The sequence below is a fragment of the Cervus elaphus genome, chromosome 8 (assembly GCF_910594005.1).
Source record: "Cervus elaphus chromosome 8, mCerEla1.1, whole genome shotgun sequence".
In the NCBI taxonomy this organism is placed as follows: Eukaryota; Metazoa; Chordata; class Mammalia; order Artiodactyla; family Cervidae; genus Cervus; species Cervus elaphus.
In genome coordinates this window covers 14,248,636-14,267,803 of record NC_057822.1, presented here as the reverse complement: position 1 = coordinate 14,267,803, position 19,168 = coordinate 14,248,636, and the positions used below count along the sequence as shown (strand labels likewise).

The following is a 19,168-nucleotide window of genomic DNA, read 5'->3' as shown; positions in this document are numbered from 1 at the left end:
TTCCCCAGCGCTTGACACCAGCCCCCAGGAGGGAAACCTGAGTGTCTGATGAAGGCTGAGCCAGCGCTGCTGGTGCTGCCCCAGGAGGCCAGATCAATGGGGCAGCTATTAAAAGACCAGTCAGAGGCTCCCAACTCAGGTCCCCTGAGAAGCATCTGATGCAACAGGAGGCTGCCCTGCAGTCTCAGATAACTACCCCAGGGCCAGCACACCACCGTCGCACCTCCCTCCCCCCCACCCCCTACACACACACGGAGCAGGAGCATCTTTCTTGGGCCTGGGCCTCACTGAGTTCCATAGGGGTGGTCACCCTTTCCAAAGGCACCTCATCAGGGCTCTTTCCCAGGTGCTTCTAACAACTAGACTGACCCAGAAGGGAAGACTTTAAGACTTCTTCAACAGTGTGGACATATAAGCCTGTGGAAGCTTGGAGGGAAGGACACTTGTCTCCGCCATGTGGCAGGTATTCATATGTAATCCTTTGGGCCAGACTAGCCCAGGTGGAGAGAACAGGATGCTGGGTGAGGTACAAGTAGGATGTCTCCCTTAAAGGAGTCTCAACTTTTACACCTCGCCTTGGGGTGGGTGAACAGGAGTAAGAAACACACCCATCCATAAGCATTAAGTGCAGCTTCTGCTCTTGGAATGGAATGCATGAAGTCAAAGGGACGTGGAGGTTCCTGTGTATTCTCTTGGGTGGGCCAGTGCCAGAGATACAACCCATGGTGGACAGCCCCAGTGGCGATGGTGACAGCATCGACTCATCTTAATTTGGGCCCCCGCTAGTTGGCCTATGCCAAACTCTAGTCTCCCCGCTTTGCGCCTTCCTCATCGACTTGACTGATTTCGTATTTAAGCAACTTCAGTGGTTCCTTCTCTCTCGATCTAGCCCAGATTCCTTAACCTGGTACAGAGGCTCATGGTGGTTTGGCTGGTCTCATTTCCTCCCACTACCCTCCAGTGCACCTGCTTTGCCAAATCAACCACTTCCTCACTAAATGTCAAACTTCCACTTGCCTTTTGGGTCCTACGGCTGTTCTAGGCTCCAACTCTATCCCCTTGGTGAAGGGAACAGGACCTCTTCTCTGCTCCCACAGCACAATCAACTTTCCTGTAATCTAAAAGCACCTTTCCCCCTCACTAGCCCATGAACTCTCGGAGGCCAGGGACAAGTTTTGATGGGAAAAAAATCATATATATCTGATGAGCTTCATGCCAACTTTGCCAAGGGCTCTACTCAGGCAGTTGAAGTGAATCTGCTAGTGTCCTAAGCCTGCAGTGACTGTTGGAAGGCAGGAGGGCACTCTGGAAGGTGCGTGATACCAGGGCAGAACCAGAGATGTCACAGATCTGGACACATCAGTGATGGTTGGATGGATCCAGAAGTAGCAAAGGACCACGAAGGTTGGAAGAGAAAAAGTAAGGCAACAGACTCTTTATTTAATGTGGTTTTAAAATACATCAAGTCCCTGGCTGTTGTGAATACCAAAAGGAGACAAAAAAGCTGTCAGCACAGCTTCAAACAAATCTGGACGGCCAGGCTGGGCCATAAGGGAAGCAGTTACAGGGACAGAAGGCAGCACCCCTCCCCCAGGCAGGAGCCTGGCTGTCCCTAGGGTGACCTCCTCTGTGCTGAGCACGGTGGGAGGGCTGGAGCAGCAGCAGGAGAACCACCTCAGCAGGCCTGGGCACCCCCTGCCAACAGACACCAGGGTGGGGGGGCGCGGGGAAATAACCATTGTTTACAGACGTAACATTCTCTCATAGAAAGTGCCTGAGCGCAGCCCATGGTCCAAAACCCTCACAGAAAACAAATTTTTTAAAAAGTGCTGCTGCCACCTCTCAGAATCTGGTGTACACGAAGCTCTCAGCTGGACAAGACCCTGAACACAAGTTACTGTCAGCAGAGCCTCACCTGCGGTGGTCCCCTGGAGGAAAAGCTAGCAATCTAAGAAACCAACACAGCTCTTGGTCCAAAAACTGAGGTCATGGGCAGGAGACCTGCCCCACTGAGGAAGGAACTGGCCTTCATTTGTGGATAGGCCACCTCTTCATCTGGCCCAGGACCCTGGCTGGTGTGGGCAGCACCCAGGAACCCGGGCTGACTTTGGAAAGCAGAGCAAGCAGAGCAGCTGTAGTGATTGAAAAGATTTGGTCAACGGAGAGAAGAATGGGACCCCACCTACAGCCTGGCCTGGATGGCTACAGAGGGCTGAGCTGAGAGCAGAGCTTCTACCCTGCATGGCTGGGGCCACCTTGCTCACCAAGCAGCTAGACGTGGCTTCTGAGGACTGCAACTTGCCACACCATACTGGGCTCTGGCAGTCCCCTCCCGGCCAACACTATAGGCTTTAAGAGGTAGCTGAAGTGGGGCAGGTGGTCCTGTGGGCCACTGCAGGCCTCCCTGCTCTTTGAAGGGGGCAGGCAGAAACTTCTGCCTCTTCCCGTGCTTCCTTAGCCCAGCAAACCCTGTTGGCAGCTCTTGTTCCTCAGCAGAGCAGGATCTCAGCCAGGGATGGCAAATAGGTCTCAACACTCACACTGGCTGCTGGGGGAATCTTGAGAAATGAGGGTATACCAGGAATGTAGCAGGAAATACTCAGAAGCAGATTAGTGGTACCACCCATGGATGAAGAGGGGAAACGATGTGTCATTCATTTGCCATCTCTGGTCTAAGTCCTAACATGATTCAGGAGTACTTCACACTCTCTATGAACCTTATCACCTGAGGGATTTAAGAACTGTTAAGAGCGGGCTATTTGTGGAAGATGAAGGGAGTTATAAGACAACGAACTAACTTCAGGGAAATACAAGAAGCAAAAACTCATCCACTCAATCCATCCTGGTCTATGGCTTCCGCAGCTACAATGAAGCTGAAGCCCAGCTGGAGATGGGATTATGGCACCCCCAAACCCAGCGTAGCCCTGCTTCCTGATGCAAGACTCATACATTCTGCTGTCCCAGAAGTGTTTTGTACAAAGACTGGCTAATGCTCTGGCAAGTTTGCTAACAGTAGGTCTTTCAGAGTACAGAGTAGCATGTGTAAGGGATGGGAGTTGGGGTAGAGAAGAAACAGACACAACTATCTGTAGCCATTCTGTGGACTTCTGGGGCTCAGTCAATGGCTGAGTCTCATTCTTATCCATTAGCCGTTGGACAAGACCTGGGGGCGCTCACACAGGAACAAGTAGGCTGTCAAGGACGGCATATCTCAGCTCTTATTAAGTGGGTAACAAAATCAGGGCAAATCTCAAAAAAGAATGCACACTGTGGGCATGGATATATGAAGCAGACTCATCAAGCCAAGGGGACGGTTGGACCCGGGGCCCAGCATCTGCTGCGTGGAGACAGTGGTGATAGCATCAGCAGTGGCCACCCAGGACTGAAGCCACAGTGAAGCTTGTGGCAAAGTCATGGGGACCCTTTCCTTTCTCTTACTATAAATAATCTGACTTCATCAAGCAGGAATCCTAAGCACCAATGTGGCAAAGGTGCCAGGCAGGGTGCTGAGGGGGGTGGGGCGCTAGAGGCCAGGAGCTCAGGCACCACTGCTATAGCGCCCCTTCCTCCTCAGAAGAGCCTCAACCCGAACACTGTCACGTGCAAAACAAAAACAGGAAACAAACCCAAACCTTCTGAAAGAATCCTTTGGGTGATCTCTGGTCCATCATTTGTGCAGGCTAGAGAGGCACCTGTGAATGATAAGGCTACTGCGAAGCATCATTGGCCTGGTCCTGGCACCACCAGCACGCAGGGGAAGCGGCACCTGAGGGGCTCCCTACCAGCACATCACCCTGCACAGAACATGCTCCAGGTCCCTTGTCCTAGGCAGGGAGGCAGTCCGATCACCAGCTCCAAGTGCTCTGTCAACGCTCTGCCTGGAGACTCCTTTTCCAGGTCAAGGGAAGCAAAGGAGCTTCCAGGGAAGCTAGGAGAGCTGGAGCTGCCCAAGTCCCGCTAACAGGAGAAACACAGTCGTGGCCTGGGCGTGTCACCTGTCACGAGCTCTGAAGGGCAGGGAGGGAGGGGTGAGCCTCACATCAGGCAGGGAAAAAGCTTGAGACACTTGTCCTGCCAGCTTACTGTGCCGGCAGCTCCCCTTTAAGACGCTTCAGCTCACAGAAGAGCCACTGACTTGATGTGTACACACCCCCACCTGTGATGCAAGCCCATTTTACACTTACAGATATATAAATGTATGAGGCCTTGCACATATGCCGTATGTATGCAGAACTGACCCATAAAATCCAAAACTGCAAAGAGTCAGATGTCAGCCAGGTCAGAGCACCCTGGGCCTCAGCGGTGGGAGCCTCGCACAGGCCGGGCCTAGCTGAGTGGCTCGCTCCCTTCCCAGAGCGCCCCCTGGCATGGGCACCCTAGGCAGTGATGGAGGTGGGTTCCTGGGGCCCCGTTTGGCCTGAAGGGTCTGTGCTCAGTGCTCCGGGGCAGCAAGGAGCTTCTGTGGCCCTCGGGGAGCTTGGAGTTTGAACCCTGGGCCCCTCGGCACCCTGTTCCTTAGAGGCATTGGCAGCCTCTGCCCTTCGCTCAGGGCCACTGTCAGTGAGGGGAGCCTGGCCTCCAGCACTCAGGTCCTGCACCCTCTTGTTCAGGTCGTTGCGCTCTGACTGCAGCGCTCGGCACAGCTTCTCCAGCCGCTGGATTTTCACCTGCAGGCCCTCCAGCTCTTTGTCCCGGAGTGTTTTCTAGGGAGAGAAATGGGGCCTTCAGTTCCATGTCATCAACCACCCACCCGCCACTGCCACTTGGTAGAAAACATTCACCATTCACATTTTAACAACGCTGGGCACTGGCCAGAGTCAAAAGCTGGCCCCTTTCGAGTAAACAGTCCTGGTTTATGCTGAGACATGGCTGCCAGCTGGAGACAGGTGTGGTATAGAGAAGGGGCATGGCTTGGAGGTGATGGATTCCTCTGTGTATTCACCAGATGGCCTTAGCAAGTGCTTGGCTTTTGAGTCTGTTGCCTTATCAGTTAGCCTGGACTACTAACATCACCTCATAGATCTTGAGAGAGCTCAATGAGCTGGCGCATCCACACACTCAGCAGGGTCTGGCACACAGCAGCCTCTCCATCAATTACTTTCTCCTCCTTCGCCTGAAGCCACAAAATCAAATTATCTGCACGGCTCTGCATGCCAGCTGCACACACATCGGCACCCCTTGCTTTTTCTGCTGTTTCCTCCTTTCTTCCATTTGCTCTCTTTGCTTCCATTACACACCTATCACTAAGCTCACTACCTCCCTTGAGGAGACAGCTGGTGCGTCTGGACTTGGACAGACATGCGCGTGAATCCCAGCTCCACTTGGGGCTCACTGTATCCTTCTCAGTAGAAAGTACAGGAAAGGGCCAAGAATTTCCCACCCCCCAGCTCGGCTGCACCCCGCACTCAGCCCACCTCCTCGGCCATCTCCAGCAGGGCCTTGTTGCTGCTTTCCCACCGGGACCGGTACATGGTGGTTTCTTTTTCCAGCTTCTTGATCTTCTTAGTCATCTGGGTTATGTGACACATAGAAGGAAATGGTCAGGGGGTCAGGCGATCTCTACATCTTTGTCTCCAAGTTGGGAAACCATCCCAAGGGGGCGAGATCAGTGCTTTCTGAGCCACCCCAGGGTGTATCCAGGTAAATATGGCCCACTCTTACCCACCCATGGTATCAGTCACATATTACTGTAAAGAGCACCACATGAAGCACTCCAGGGATGGGGCTTCCTGAAGGCAGGCCTAGTGTTCAATTCAGAATGAAGCCGCTTGCACCCCATAGTCACCCCCAATCTGGACCACAGTCACCTTTTCCATCTCCTGTTTGAATGTGGTGAAGACCTCACTGCTTTTGGAAAGAGTGTTCTGGAACTCCTCAAACTTCTCAGTGTACAGGGCAAGCTGGGTGAGAGAGAAGCCCACAAGTAAGACTGGGCTTTTTTGGAGCGCACTTCTGGTCAACCAGCTCAGACCCACCCTTAGCCCTCTGACCCAACAATTCTGTTGAGATACCAGTTTTCCATAAAACAAGACAAAAACCATATATTTGGAAGGATATAATCTAAAATGTTAAGCCTAAAAAGTAGGACTGGGGTGATTTATATATTTCCTGTAATGTTCCTTTTCAAACTTTTCTTCCAGAATGAAGTTCATTTACATAATTGAAATCACCTGTTCTGTCTCCACCTCCTCAAAAGGAACACAACACTTTGGACCTAGAACAAGTCCTTCTAGCTTGCCTACCCACCCTGGTCACCACCACATACGTGCCAGCCAGGTCGAGAGAACAAAGGCTTGGGAGGTCACACAGGAGTCAAGGTGGGCCTAGAATGAGGGTTCCATTTCCCTCCCCCGGGATGGGGCTCAGCTTGGGGACCATGGAGGCACAGGGGGAGACTGTAGTCTTACCTGCTGTTTCAGGTGGGTCTCCTGCTGCTTCATCAGCTCACACATCCTCTGGGACTCCACAGCCTCTTTGAGGAGCTATTTCCAAGACAGGACCCCAGATTCCATCAGAAGCCCCTAGAGGCTGCATCTGGACTGTTTTAGCCATATGCACCATGACCCCCCAAGGCTTCCTGCTCTCAGATGGTTTCTGAGCTGGCAGTGCCCTGGCCTAACCAGACAACAACCTCTCCCGGGCACACTTCACTGTGAGCTGAGCCAGAACCCGACCCACCTTCCTCCCAGAACCCCCACCCCTGGGGCCTGAGCCTCACAAAATCCTTCTCCCGCTGGTGCCTCTCCTCGGCCTCCTTCAGCATCTCCTGGGCCTGCTGGAGCTTGGCGTCCACCAGCTGCTGCTGCAGGTCCTTGTGTTTGAAGACTTTGTCAATGTGCTGCAGGAAAGCATTGTCGGGGGTGGGTGTGTGGTTTCCATCTGTTAGGAGCTTTTCTTGGGGATGCCCAATAGCTACAGGATGCTCCACATGCAGAGACCAGGGCACTGCCCAGTCTCCCACCTCAGTATGACATGCTGAACTCCCACCTGTCCCATAGGTTGTGGCCCCAAGTACCTGGAAGGTCTACTTCCCAACCTCACCTTGTTTCTTTCCCACTAAGTCAGTCTGGCATGAACACAGGGATGAGATCACCTCCCAGGAAGCCAAGTAACAGATACACTCAAACCTTCAGCCTCATTATTCCACTGGACTGAGAACCTGCACTTTTGTAGCCCAACTCCCTAGTAAGTGGGAGTACCAGGGGGAAAGGAGAGGGAAGAAGAAGAGGGCCCTTCACTCGGCCCGGAAGGGCCAACTGACAGTGTGCAGGGACCCAAAGAGAGGGACTCAAGTGCCTGGGACAGCAGTCAACACCCATCAAGGGAGTGACGTCCTGCCCTTTCGGGTGGCAGGGGCAGCAAAACAGCAAGTAACTGGAGGGCACAGCCCCTAGAGTCAATCACTGAACACAGTTCCAGCTTCCACCCTGTAATGCCAAATTCTAAAACTCTGAAAACTGAAATTGTCTTAAGTGGGCAGAAAAATTTGACCCATATTACTGTAGGGCTAATTATAAACCTAGGTGAGAATACTCACAAGTTTAACTACATAAGCATTAACGTGTCTGATCTGGGGTGCTGCCACAAATCCCTGCTGGGGTGCGACAAAATACATGATCCATGAATATAACTCCAGTCTAGAACATGGACAGTTTTATTCCAAAAGACACCTGGCCCTACAGTTTAGGACAGGGCACTGTGGATCCAGTTGTGTGGTCACAAGCAAGATTCCTCTCACCACCTCAGTTCCTTATCTAGACCCCTCCTGAGGTAAGAAGGGGGAATGGGTGAAGGGATGAAGCCTGGAAAGTGCTGCCTGGTGCTGGCACCCACCCAGACTCCTCAGTCCGCTGGCGGCCCCTCACCTCCTCCCGCAGCTCATACTGCTCAATCAGCTTCTTGAGCCTTTCAGCCAGCTCCACGTTCTCCTGGCGTAGCTTGGAATTGCGCTCATTGTGCTGTTCCATCTGCAGCTGGATGTCATTCAGCGTCACCTGGAAGTGCGAGGTCACTTCCTTGCGTTTCTCCTCCTCCTCCCGGGCCCGTTGCACACCTTCTTCCTGGGCAGAGAAGTCACCCCAGCTCCATCATCCACCGCTCCCAGCCTCACAGGGCTCTCCCCCCAGTCCAGGGATGCTCTTTCCTGGTAGCCCTCCCTGCTCTCCCAGTGAGGAGCAGCCAGGCTCTAAAGAGATGTCAAGCAATGGGAGCTTCTAATGGACCCCTCTGTAAATAGGTGACATCGAGCCACAGACTCCCTGAAAAATGTAAGTATACAGGTAAGTACCTTTCTAAAGAAATCTAGATTTCCTGAAGCCTACTGTTCCTGGCCTCAGAATAAGTTTGGAAGATCTATTAGTCTCAGTTAAATGTGCTTTTATCTATGACCCCCTCACCTGACCAAGTAGTTAAAATTCAGTAATACCCAGGGTTGGTAGGGTTGTGCAGAATTAGGCACTTGGACACTATTGGTGGGAAGGCAAAATCTATTAAAATTAAAATTTGATACTCTTTGACCTAGACATTTCACTTCTGAGATTCAGCCTATGGATAAATCCTATATAATTAGCCAGAGATATATAAAAAGAATTTTCACTGTAGCTCTGTATCTGTAACAGTGAAAAATTGGAAACAACACAAAACACACTAACTAGGGTATTGAGTAAATGCAGTCCATCCATATAATGCCACTGTTAAAAAGAATGAGACAAGCTTATATAAGTCATAGGGAAAGATGAGGCATTGAGAAAATGGAATAGGCTATGAAACAATACATGTATAATAATTTCATTAAAAAACAAAATAAAACAAAACTATGTTACATTTTACACTCAGGAAACTTAGAAGGCTATGCTTAAACTCACATATAAGTATGTCTGTTTCCCATTAGTTTCTACTGGGGCTGGGGTTGAGGATGGTGGGCAATAATTACCTTTGTTAGACTTCTGTCACCTTTTACTCTCTATCACATCAATATTAAATTTATAACATTTTAGAACAAACAATAAAACTGAGCAAAAAAAGTTGCAAAATATACTTACTGATGCAAAGTTTTAAAGAACCACAAAGGGTATATTTAATGATCTGGAGGTCACAGTACTGACCAAGCCTTACTCAGACTGACCCCAACCTAGGTGAAGCACAGCAGCAAGGACAAAGGCCTGACTGACGGCCCTCCGGGAGAAGGGCTGCTCCCCTGGACTCTATGGAATGGAGAAACCTGTGAAGCCCCTCGTCCGGGTTCCCTCAGCATCTAACCTCTACCTCACCTAATACAAGTGCACAGTAAGTGGTTAAGCAGCTCTAAGGCACAGTGTCACTGAGGAAATCTCTATCCCAAAGCCCTTGTTACTTTCAGGGGGAAAGCTACTGAAGACGAGTGAGGTCAGGAAGCGCGGACGGCCCACCTTGAGGGAGCGGTTATGGCGCTGCAGCTCGCGGCAGAGGCTCTCGAGCTTGCTGCGGGCCAGGACAGCCTTGCTGTGCTCGCCGCGCAGGTGGTCCTTCTCCTGCACCAGCTGGCTCTGCTTCTTCTGCAAGAGCTTCATCTGCTTCTGGGAGTTCCGGTGCTCTTCCAGCTGGAGACAGGGACAGAGGAAGAGCCCCGTGGGGACTCAAGAGTCTCCAGAGTTGACCCAACTCCAGTCATCACAGCTCAGGCTAGACACCATGATGGTGCTTCACACACTGACCCCAATAACCCCAAAGGCCCCACATCAAGGATACAGAAATGGACGCTGAGGACCAACCAGCAGAGGCTCACAGCCAGCAGATGCCAGTTTCTCTCCAAGTTGTGACTCCAGATTCAAAGCTCGTAAGACTCTTCAACCACGACATTCGCCCAACTCTCAGGAAACCTATATCCACAGACCAGCCCACCTGCTACCTTCTTCCCTATATACAGCAACAGACTCTGATTCCCCATTTCACTTCTCAATATGATTCTGAGTATCATGTTGGCCTTTTCATTATTGACAGATAATCCTTCTGCTTCCTCCTCACAGACCTTCACCTCCTTCTTAGACCCGGTCCTTTCCCATCTCAGCTCAGCTCCCCTCCCATGAGCCTATTCAGCGCCATAGGAAGAAATATAATGCAACTTGGGGGTAATTAAAAATGTGCCAACCTCCCAGGGCAGGGAGGGTGTAAAAAGGGGGAGCACTGACCAGCTCAGCATACTTCTTGCACAGAGCCGCGAGCTTCTCCTCAGGGGTGCTCAGCGTGTTCAGCGTCTGCATCAGTAACGTGATCTCCTTTCCTGCAGAGCAGAGGAAGCAAAGCCATGTATCCCCTTCTCTGGAGGCCCCTGCGGGTCTGGGCCCGCTATTCTCGCCTATCAGACTTTACGTTTCCGTTCGCTGACCTGGCTCATTGCCTGCTCTTCTGTGTGCTTCAGGAGCGCTGGGACCCACTCAGTTCTGCCCACCAGCATAGCCCCAGTACCGTCCTGAGTGCCCATCACAGAGGACACACCCAACAAACACTTATTCAGTGAAGGACTGAGGAAGTTCCCTGACAGTCCAGGATTCCACGTGTTTACTGCCAAGGGCGCAGATTCAATCCCTGGTCAGGGAACTAAGATCCCGCAAGCCACACAGTGCAGCCAAAACAATTAATGAATCAATACACCACTTACACAAAGATCTTAAAAAAAAAAAGAAGAATGAGTCTCTATGAAATCTCAGAGGTGAGCACCAGGAGTGGGAGAAAGAAAACTGCCCGCTCTACCTACAGGTGAAAAAAAGGTATCCCACCTGTGAATTCAGTGCTGTTTCAATGCAAAGAAGGGCTTCCTTGGTGGTTCAGCGGTAAAGAATCCGCCTGCAATGCAGGAGACCTGGGTTTGATCCCTGGGTTGGGAAGACCCCCGGGAGAAGGAAAAGGCTACCCACTCCAGTATTCTGGCCTGGAGAGTTGTGAAGAGTCAGACACAACTGAGCGACTTTCACTTTTAATGCAAAGAAAGCCCTTCTGAAAAAGGAAGGACACAAAAGGAATAGGTCTCCTCAAAAACACTGCACTCCAGTCAACAGAGGCAGCCAACAGTGCACTTTAAAATGACTATACCCCTGCCAATAAATAAATATACCTTTCAATATCTGATCATAAGATTAAAAAAAAAAACAACCCAAACGCTTCTTTAAATTAGGATAACAGGGAGGGGGTGGGGGAGTAGTGATCCCATAAGATGTGGGTATAATACCACCTTTGCTTCTTTAACCCACTCACTCTCCATCCCCACCCAAGTGATTCCTCTACTGGCTGTGCCTGAGTCAGAGGGGGCACCGCGCTCAGCACCCTGCCACGTTCCTGAAGTGTCAACCCCTGGAGGCTCTGAGAGACCAACGCAGCAAAGGCAGATCGTTGGTACACAGGCCAAATCCAACCCACAGATGAGTTTTGTTTGGCTCCTATCCTATTAGTTGCCAACTGTCACAAATCTAGAGATTTCACATAACTCTATGTTTCTGGCTAAAAAAAGCAGCCAGCTGCAGTTCTAACATACTATCAACTCACTGGGACCAGGTGGCAGTCAAGCCTTTGGATAAAGGAGGCGTTCTCTTGGTCTCTTGGGGCCCTCTGGTTAAGCTTAACTTATTTGAGTTTTCAACCCTGGTCTAGTCCAGTTCTCTTATTGTGTAGAGAAGTGAAAACTAAGGAACAGAGAGGAGAAACGTCTTGCCTAAGGTCACGAAGCAAGTTAAAAATGGTGACAGCACAGGATGCCTACTGATGACTCCTGCTTTCCATCTTCTCAAGGAGTATACTGGACTTTAGTTTCCGCTTGTTCCCCTGATGCAGTGAACAACCGTACACCTCTACGTGATGGCCCCACTGTCCTGGCTTTGATTAGACTATGTGGTTTGGCAGCTCTGGAAGTCAGGTTTCTTCTGAATCCTTGCAGAGCAGGCTAGCTCAGGAATGTCAGGTCCAAACTCCCTCCCCTCACAAGTAGCTGCTCTCTGCTCACCCAGACCCTTGGCTTTCTTCTTCTCCTGTGGCCTTCGGTGGTCTCGGTCTACGACCTCATCACTGGTCCGGATCTCGTCCGGGCCCGGCTCCCCCTTGGAGATTTCCTTCTCACCATTGACTACTGGAGTCTCTGGCTCAGGCTCCCCATTCCTCGAGGCATAGGTCCGGGACTTCTCTGCATCTTCGGGTTCAGCAGGCTCACCCTGTGCCACATCCTCGCCTGGGCCCCCCTGACTGCTGTCCATGCAGTATGTACTGAGGATGTCTTCCAGCTGGCGGCTCAGCTCCTCAGAGACATCCTGGAGGGCGCCAGACTGAGCACTCTTGGCTTGTGCTCCTACAGGAGAGGATGAAGGGCAGAGAGGGAAATGAGACGGTTAGGCCGCTGGTTGGGATTTTTCAGGCCCAAACATACTGGTTTGGGTTAAATGTTGCCTAAATTCTCTAAGCCTCAGTTTACTTCCTTATAAACCAACATAACTATTTCTCACTACTGCCCAACCACGCTTGTTTTGAGCATAAAAGAAATCAAGTAGATGGGAGGGGGGTTCAGGATGGGGAACACATGCAAGTCCATGGCTGATTCATGTCAATGTATGGCAAAAACCACTATAATACTGTAAAGTAATTATCCCCCAACTAATAAAAATAATTGGGGGAAAAAAAAAGAAATCAAGTAAGCAGACCATCCAACACACAGGGGTGGCATCATGTAGCAGGACCTCTACATCTAAACTCTAAGTCTAGTCCATTCCCTTCTCCACCCTGCCAATATTGCCTCTTGATATTAAAAAAGTCCCAGGGAATTCCCTGGCAGTCCAGTGGTTAGGGCTCTGGGCTTCATGGGGCGGGGGGAGGGTCCATCCCTGATGGGAACTAAGATCCTGCAAGCCACCGGGTGCTGTCTTAAAAAAAAATAAGAGTTCCAGAGGAGACAGTGTTTTGGGAAATCAAGTTTTCTCTTTACTTTCGTCAAGTAATAAATCCTTCCTTCTCTGGGAGAGGGAAAAAAAAAAAAAGCACCAGAAATGCCTTAAGTATAAACATCAGTTACCCACTGGTGAATGAGGTGTTTCTAACCTGGATTTGCTGGTTGGGAGTCTCATCTGACTGCCAACCTCAACCTGACTTAATCCTGTCAGAGGTCTGCCCGTGGGCTTTGAATGGTAGGCTCTATCCACTCCCCAGCGCCTGGTGGGGGCTGCGCAGACTCAGCGCTGGCCTCCTCTCCACATTTCCTCTCTGCTGGGTAAACAGTGGCCTGGGCCTCTAATTCCAGAAGCTAGACCGGCGCGCCACAAACTCCTCCCCCTGCGCGTTGGAAAAGCAGAGCTGGCACACACCCTCTGCCTTCCCTGCAGCCTGGCTGGTGGAACCTTCAGCTTCTGCCGCAGGAGCTGACTGGCTGGGCCGCCCCTGGGCTCCCTCAGGTCCTGCTTCCGGTTGCCCCGGAGTGCTTTTGGGGTTGGAAGTGTTGCCTGATTGCTTGGCAGGCCCATTCTTTTTGTCTTGGTTCTTCATTGTAGTATGAAATGTCAGGTTAGAAACAGATCCTATAGAAACAAACACATTGCTATTTTCCAGACTTGAAAAGTCCTCCTCAGCCTGGATCAGAAATCCCAATATCGGGGGGCGCGCAAAGCTGGAAACAAACTGGCAGGCCTTCACCGGAGGGAGTCAGCGCTTCTCCCAGTCTCTGGTCAGTCCAGTGTGCCCAGCCAGGCCTCCTTTTTCCAAAAGCCACTTCTCGGCACAACACTGGCCCCTCACCACAGGCCGCGCGCGGTACAGTCTCAAGGACCGGGACTGACGTGGCGGGACGCAGGATTCCCGGTTCCTCTCCGCCCCCCAGACCCCACGTGGGCGCACTCCCGTCGCGCGCGCGCGCAGCCACCCACGCCCCGCTCGCCCAACAGCCGCGCGCGCGCGCCGCCCCGCGCATGCGCACAGGCCACAGCCCTGCCTCCCCGCCACCCTCCACCGCCCCCAGGCCCGAGCATTCACATTGAACCCGCGCGATTCCCCGCACCGGCCAAAACCATCTGAGACCACAGACCCTCTGCTCGCGGTGTTCCCCCTAGCTGCCGCCGTACGCACCCCCACCGCCGACACCCCGACGGCTTCGCCCGCTCTGGCCTCGGACCGGAAACCCTGGATAACTGCTGCCGGCAGAGCCTCCTGCTCGCGCCGCAGCCAATCAATAGCCGGCGCTAGCGCGGGGCTTGCTGGGAAAGATGAAGCGAAGGCGGCCTCCGAGGAGGGTGAGTTGGAAAGGCGGGGGAGGGGAAGGACTACGCGTCCCTCCATGCATCGGGGCTAACCCCTGCCTCCCAAGATGCAATAGGGCTTTAGTCCTCGAAGCCGCAGACCCAGGAGGTCTGAAAGGAGTCAGTCATTCTGCACAAATACTCTTCAACCTCGTTTCTATCACGCAGAAGCTATGATTCAGCTCCTAGAGCCTTTCGCCAGGCTACTTTTTTCTGCATGCCTCCACTACCCCGTCCTTCCTGCTGTGAACATCTGTGTGTGTGTGTGTGTCTGTGTGTCTGTGCTTAGTCGCTCAGTTGTGTCCGACTCTTGCGACCCCATAGACTGTTGTAACCTGCCAGGCTCCTCTGTCCATGTGAACATCTGTGACTGTCTAGGAACTCTGAGGAGTAGGGGAATACCGGGCTGGCTATCAGACCAGTATTTCAGTCCCAACTTCATCACTAATTTGCTGTGTGACTGGGCATTCTTTTCCCTCCCAGGGCTTCAATTTCCATATTCAAATAGAATTTTTTAATAGTTTGGTTTTTTTTAACACGCTAGTTTCCCCGGTATCTTAAATACTGTACCTTTTGTTATTCCCAATTTACAGCTGTGGACTGTAAGACACAAGTTAGGTATCTTGTCCAAGGTCACATCGTTAATGACTGATGAGAGCAGATTCAAAGCCAGGAAGTTTGGCACCCATCCTAACACTGGACTACCCGCCTCTTACTCAGAATAACCACCCATGGTAGGCTTTCCTTGAGGATGAATCAAGGTAACCTGGAAGGTAACATTTTTCCATCTTCATTACCAGCTCTAGTGGCTCTTTGGAAAGTACTGAGGGGGCCCTGCAAGGGGAAATTTGGCCTCAGCATATTCCTGAGTGTTTTCTCTGCATGGCGCACCGTCTACAAAGTTCCAATTGCACTGGGGCTAAAGAGGAAAAAAAGCCAAGCTTTTCTCCTTGTGAGACCACAAGACAAATGTGAGACCGACTGCAATACTTGATCCATTTGTCTATTAGATAGTGGAATAAAGTTAACAATCTGTGTGCCTGTATTAAATGCCTAACTGGTATGGCTTCTGTTTCCAGCCAGTACTACCTATGCCCTCAGCCTTTTTTGTTCCATCTATACTTTTACTGTTTCCAGGACTCCCCAGGTTTTTGTAGGTGCTGTTCTACCTTCCAAAATTCCCTTCTTGGCAAAACAAAATCTTTTGAGGCCCACCTAACTCAAAGGCCACTTCAAAGTCTTTTCAGTTCTCTGCAGTTTGTTTTAGCTCTCTAGGTCTGGACAGAGTTTTGTTCTAGCATTAGCGGGGAGGTGTTGAGATTATTAGCTTACAAGTCACTGAACATTGCAAGAACTGTTGGCTAAAAGCTCTAGTCCTAAAACCTAGCATCAGTCGGGGCTGAGACGGCAGAGAATATTTTTAATTATTTTGCAAATTGGGCATTGTTTTAGAGTTCTTCAGTTCAGTTGCTCAGTTGTGTCAGACTCTGTGACCCCATGGGCTGTAGCACGCCAGGCTTCCTTGTCCATCACCAACTCCTGGAGCTTGCTCAAACTCATGTCCATTGAGTCGGTGATGCCATCCAACCATCTCATCCGCTGTCATCCCCTTCTCCTCCCGCCTTCAGTCTTTACCAGCATCAGGGTCTTTTCCAATGAGTCAGTTCTTAGCATCAGGTGGCCGAAGTATTGGAGTTTCAGCTTCAGCATCAGTCCTTCCAATGAATATTCAGGACTGATTTCCTTCAGGATTGACTGGTTTGATCTCCTTGCAGTTGTAGAAGACTCAAGAGTCTTGAACTGTCAACGACAGTTCAAAAGCATCAATTCTTCAGCGCTCAGCTTTGTTTATGGTCCAACTCTCACATCCATACATGACTACTGGAAAAAACATAGCTTTGACTAGATGGACCTTTGTCAGTAAAGTACTATCTTTGCTTTTTAATATGCTGTCTAGGTTGGTCATAGATTTTCTTCCAAGGAGCAAGTGTTTTTTAATTTCATAGCTGCAGTCACCATCTGCAGTGATTTTGGAGCCCCCCAAAATAAAGTCTACCACTGTTTCCATTGTTCCCCATCTATTTGCCATGAAGTGATGGGACTGGATGCCATGATCTTCGTGTTTGGATGTTGAGTTTTAAACCAACTTTTTCACTCTCCTCTTTCACTTTCATCAAGAGGCTCTTTAGTTCTTCGCTTTCTGCCATAAGGGTGCTGTCATCTGCATATCTGAGGTTACTGATATTTCTCCCGGCAATCTTGATTCCAGCTCGTGCTTCATCCAGCCCGGCATTTTGCATGATGTACTCTGGATATAAGTTAAATAAGCAAGGTGACAATACACAGCCTTGATGTACTCCTTTCCCAATTTGGAACCAGTCCATTGTTCTATGTCCAGTTCCAACTTGCTTTTTGACCTGCATACAGATTTCTCAGGAGGCAGGTAAGGTGGTCTGGTATTCCCATTCTCTTTCAGAATTTTCCAGTTTGTTGTGATCCACACAGTCAAGGCTTTGGTGTAGTCAATAAAGGAGATGTTTCTCTGGAACTCTTGCTTTTTCTATGATCCAGTGGATATTGGCAATTTGATCTCTGGTTCCTCTGCCTTTTCTAAATCCAACTTACACATCTGGAAGTTCTTGGTTCATGAACTGTTGAAACCTAACTTGGAGAAGTTTGAGCATTACTTTGCTAGCGTGAGATGTGTGCAATTGTGCGGTAGTTTGAACATTCTTTGGCATTGCCTTTCTTTGGAATTGGAATGAAAACTGACCTTTTCCAGTCCTGTGGCCACTGCTGAGTTTTCCAAATTTGCTGGCATATTGAGTGTAGCACTTTCACAGTATCTTCTTTTAGGATTTGAAATAGCTCAACTGGAGTTCTATCACCTCCACTAGCTTTGTTCATAGTGGTGCTTCCTAAGGCCACTTGACTTCGCATACCAGGATATCTGGTTCTAGGTGAGTGATCATACCATCGAGGTTATCTGGGTTGTTAAGATCTTTTTTGTATAGTTCTTCTGTGTATTCTTGCCACATTTGTCTTCTGCTTCTGTTAAGTCCATACCGTTTCTGTCTTTTATTGTGACCATCTTTGCATGAAATGTTCCCTTGGTATCCCTAATTTTCTTGAAGAGATCTCTAGTCTTTCCCATTCTATTGTTTTCTCTATTTCTTTGCATTCATCACTGAGGAAGGCTTTCTCATCTCTCCTTTCTATTCTTTGGAACTCTGTGTATATTAGAGCTCTTAAGATGGTAAAATATTTTTCCTTAGTGAGAGACTTCAGGGCAATGCTCTTCCCCACCCCTTAGGCAGTGTCTGCCAAGTAACATTGAGAGGCAGTATTGATATAATGGTAAAAGGCAGAACTCAAGCTCAAAAAGGTTTGGAATTCAGGTCTCTCAAAACCAAGGCCTTCATTATTTCCAGAAAAGCATGTGGGAAATCTCGAGGTAACATATGAATCAGGCTTTGATGGATTTCCATAAGAATAGGGTGTTCTAGGCAGAGATAAAAAACAATAGAACAAGGTATGCATGGGGTGAGAGGAGTGATGTTCCGAGAAGGGTCAACAGTGGCCTCCAAGGGCCAGCTATGAAAGTCGCTCAGTTGTATCCGACTCTTTGTGACCCTATGGACTGTATAGTCCATGGGATTCTCCAGGCCAGAATACTGGAGTGATAGGGTAGCCTTTCCCTTCTCCAGGTTAATCTTCCCAACCCAGGGATCGAACTCAGGTCTCTCCCCGCATTGCGGGCCGATTCTCTACCAGCTGAGCCACAAGGGAAGCCCAAGAAAACTGGAGCGGGTATCCTATCCCTTCTCCAGGGGATCTTCCCAACCCAGGAATTGAACCAGGGTCTCCTGCATTGCAGGTGGATTCTTTACCATCTGAGCTATCAGGGAAGCCCTGCTAGGTAATGAGTAAAACACAGGCAAGGAATAAGAAAATTTGATAGAAAAATGGGTTAAAAAGTTACTTTTTCCTTTGCTATAAGAGAAGATGGGAACAACATTAATATCTGCCAGGGAGCCCAATGGTAATGGTGGTGAACAGTAATAGAACTCTTGCAGATTGTCTTCAAGCAGAAACTCAGGCCCAGGAGTGCTAGATATTTGAGGGTGGGGAGGCTTTTTTCTTTCTAGTTGCAGCATGCACTGGCTTCACTTGTTGCCAAGCACGGGCTCTAGAGCACAGTCTCAGTAATTGGGCACATGGACTCTCTATTTGTGGCCTGCTGGCTTAGTTGCCCTACAGCATGTGGGATCTTAGTTCCTGGACCAGGGATCAAATCTGCATTGGAAGGCAGATTCTTTACCAGTGGACCACTAGGGAAGTGCCAGGTATTTTTAAATACAGCTGCATCTTTTAATGTTGGCAATGAATTAAAAGGTAAAATGTACTCAAGCCAACCAAAACCCTCCTTTTGAGTTGTATCAACTTTTTGGCTGCTAGTCTAATTACTACATTAGGAATTGATGTAAACCAAAGTGAGTAGTTTGTGAACTACTTTGGGCTCAGTGGGCTGTGAAGTAGTGATGAAATGATGTGAAAATCTTATAGAAACTCTAGAAAATGCAAACTAAACCATCATGAGACAGAACTCACATCAGTGGTTGCTGAACTTTAGACAGAAAGGAGAGATTCCCAAGGGGCATGTGGTGGTAGGTATGTTCACTATCTTGATTGTGGTGATGGTTTCATGGATGTAGATTTATCAACACTTAACAAATTGTTCATTTTAAATATGTGCCATTTACTGTATGTCAGTTATATTTCAATAAAGCTGATTTCAAAAATACTTTGTAGCAGAAGCAGGCTGTTACAATTCTTAATTCCACTTGTTAGGCCACAAATTGAAACATCTTCACTTCATTGACTTCCAAGAAATCCAGTCTAGGATCACTCCAAAGAACACGGTTTAG

At 49.6% G+C, this 19,168-nt stretch overlaps 1 protein-coding gene across 2 annotated transcripts; it reads right to left on the bottom strand.

The window, feature by feature from the left end:
* Positions 1-1,420: 1,420 nt before the first annotated feature.
* Positions 1,421-14,197, bottom strand: TXLNA (taxilin alpha). Of its 2 annotated transcripts, none has more exons than XM_043909588.1 (11): positions 14,071-14,197; positions 13,317-13,526; positions 11,972-12,310; positions 10,167-10,258; positions 9,408-9,578; positions 7,866-8,060; positions 6,719-6,838; positions 6,408-6,482; positions 5,808-5,900; positions 5,415-5,510; positions 1,421-4,703 (listed from the first exon to the last, which is right to left on the bottom strand). In XM_043909588.1, exons 2-11 carry the CDS (start codon positions 13,492-13,494, stop codon positions 4,377-4,379), a joined length of 1,686 nt encoding a protein of 561 aa, XP_043765523.1. In that variant the 5' UTR covers positions 13,495-13,526; positions 14,071-14,197; the 3' UTR covers positions 1,421-4,376. The 2 variants fall into 2 exon arrangements, with proteins under 2 accessions (XP_043765523.1, XP_043765525.1); XM_043909590.1 differs by having other exon boundaries at positions 14,030-14,146.
* Positions 14,198-19,168: the final 4,971 nt, after the last annotated feature.

Coding starts and splice junctions, on each gene's coding strand:
- TXLNA (XM_043909588.1), bottom strand. CDS start 13,494: ATGAAGAACCAAGACAAAAAGAATGGGCCTGCCAAGCAATCAGGCAAC. Junction 10,259..11,971: donor GAAGAAAGCCAAGGGTCTGG/GTGAGCAGAGAG, acceptor TCTGCTCTGCAG/GAAAGGAGATCACGTTACTG. Junction 5,901..6,407: donor AGACCCACCTGAAACAGCAG/GTAAGACTACAG, acceptor TCTCTCACCCAG/CTTGCCCTGTACACTGAGAA.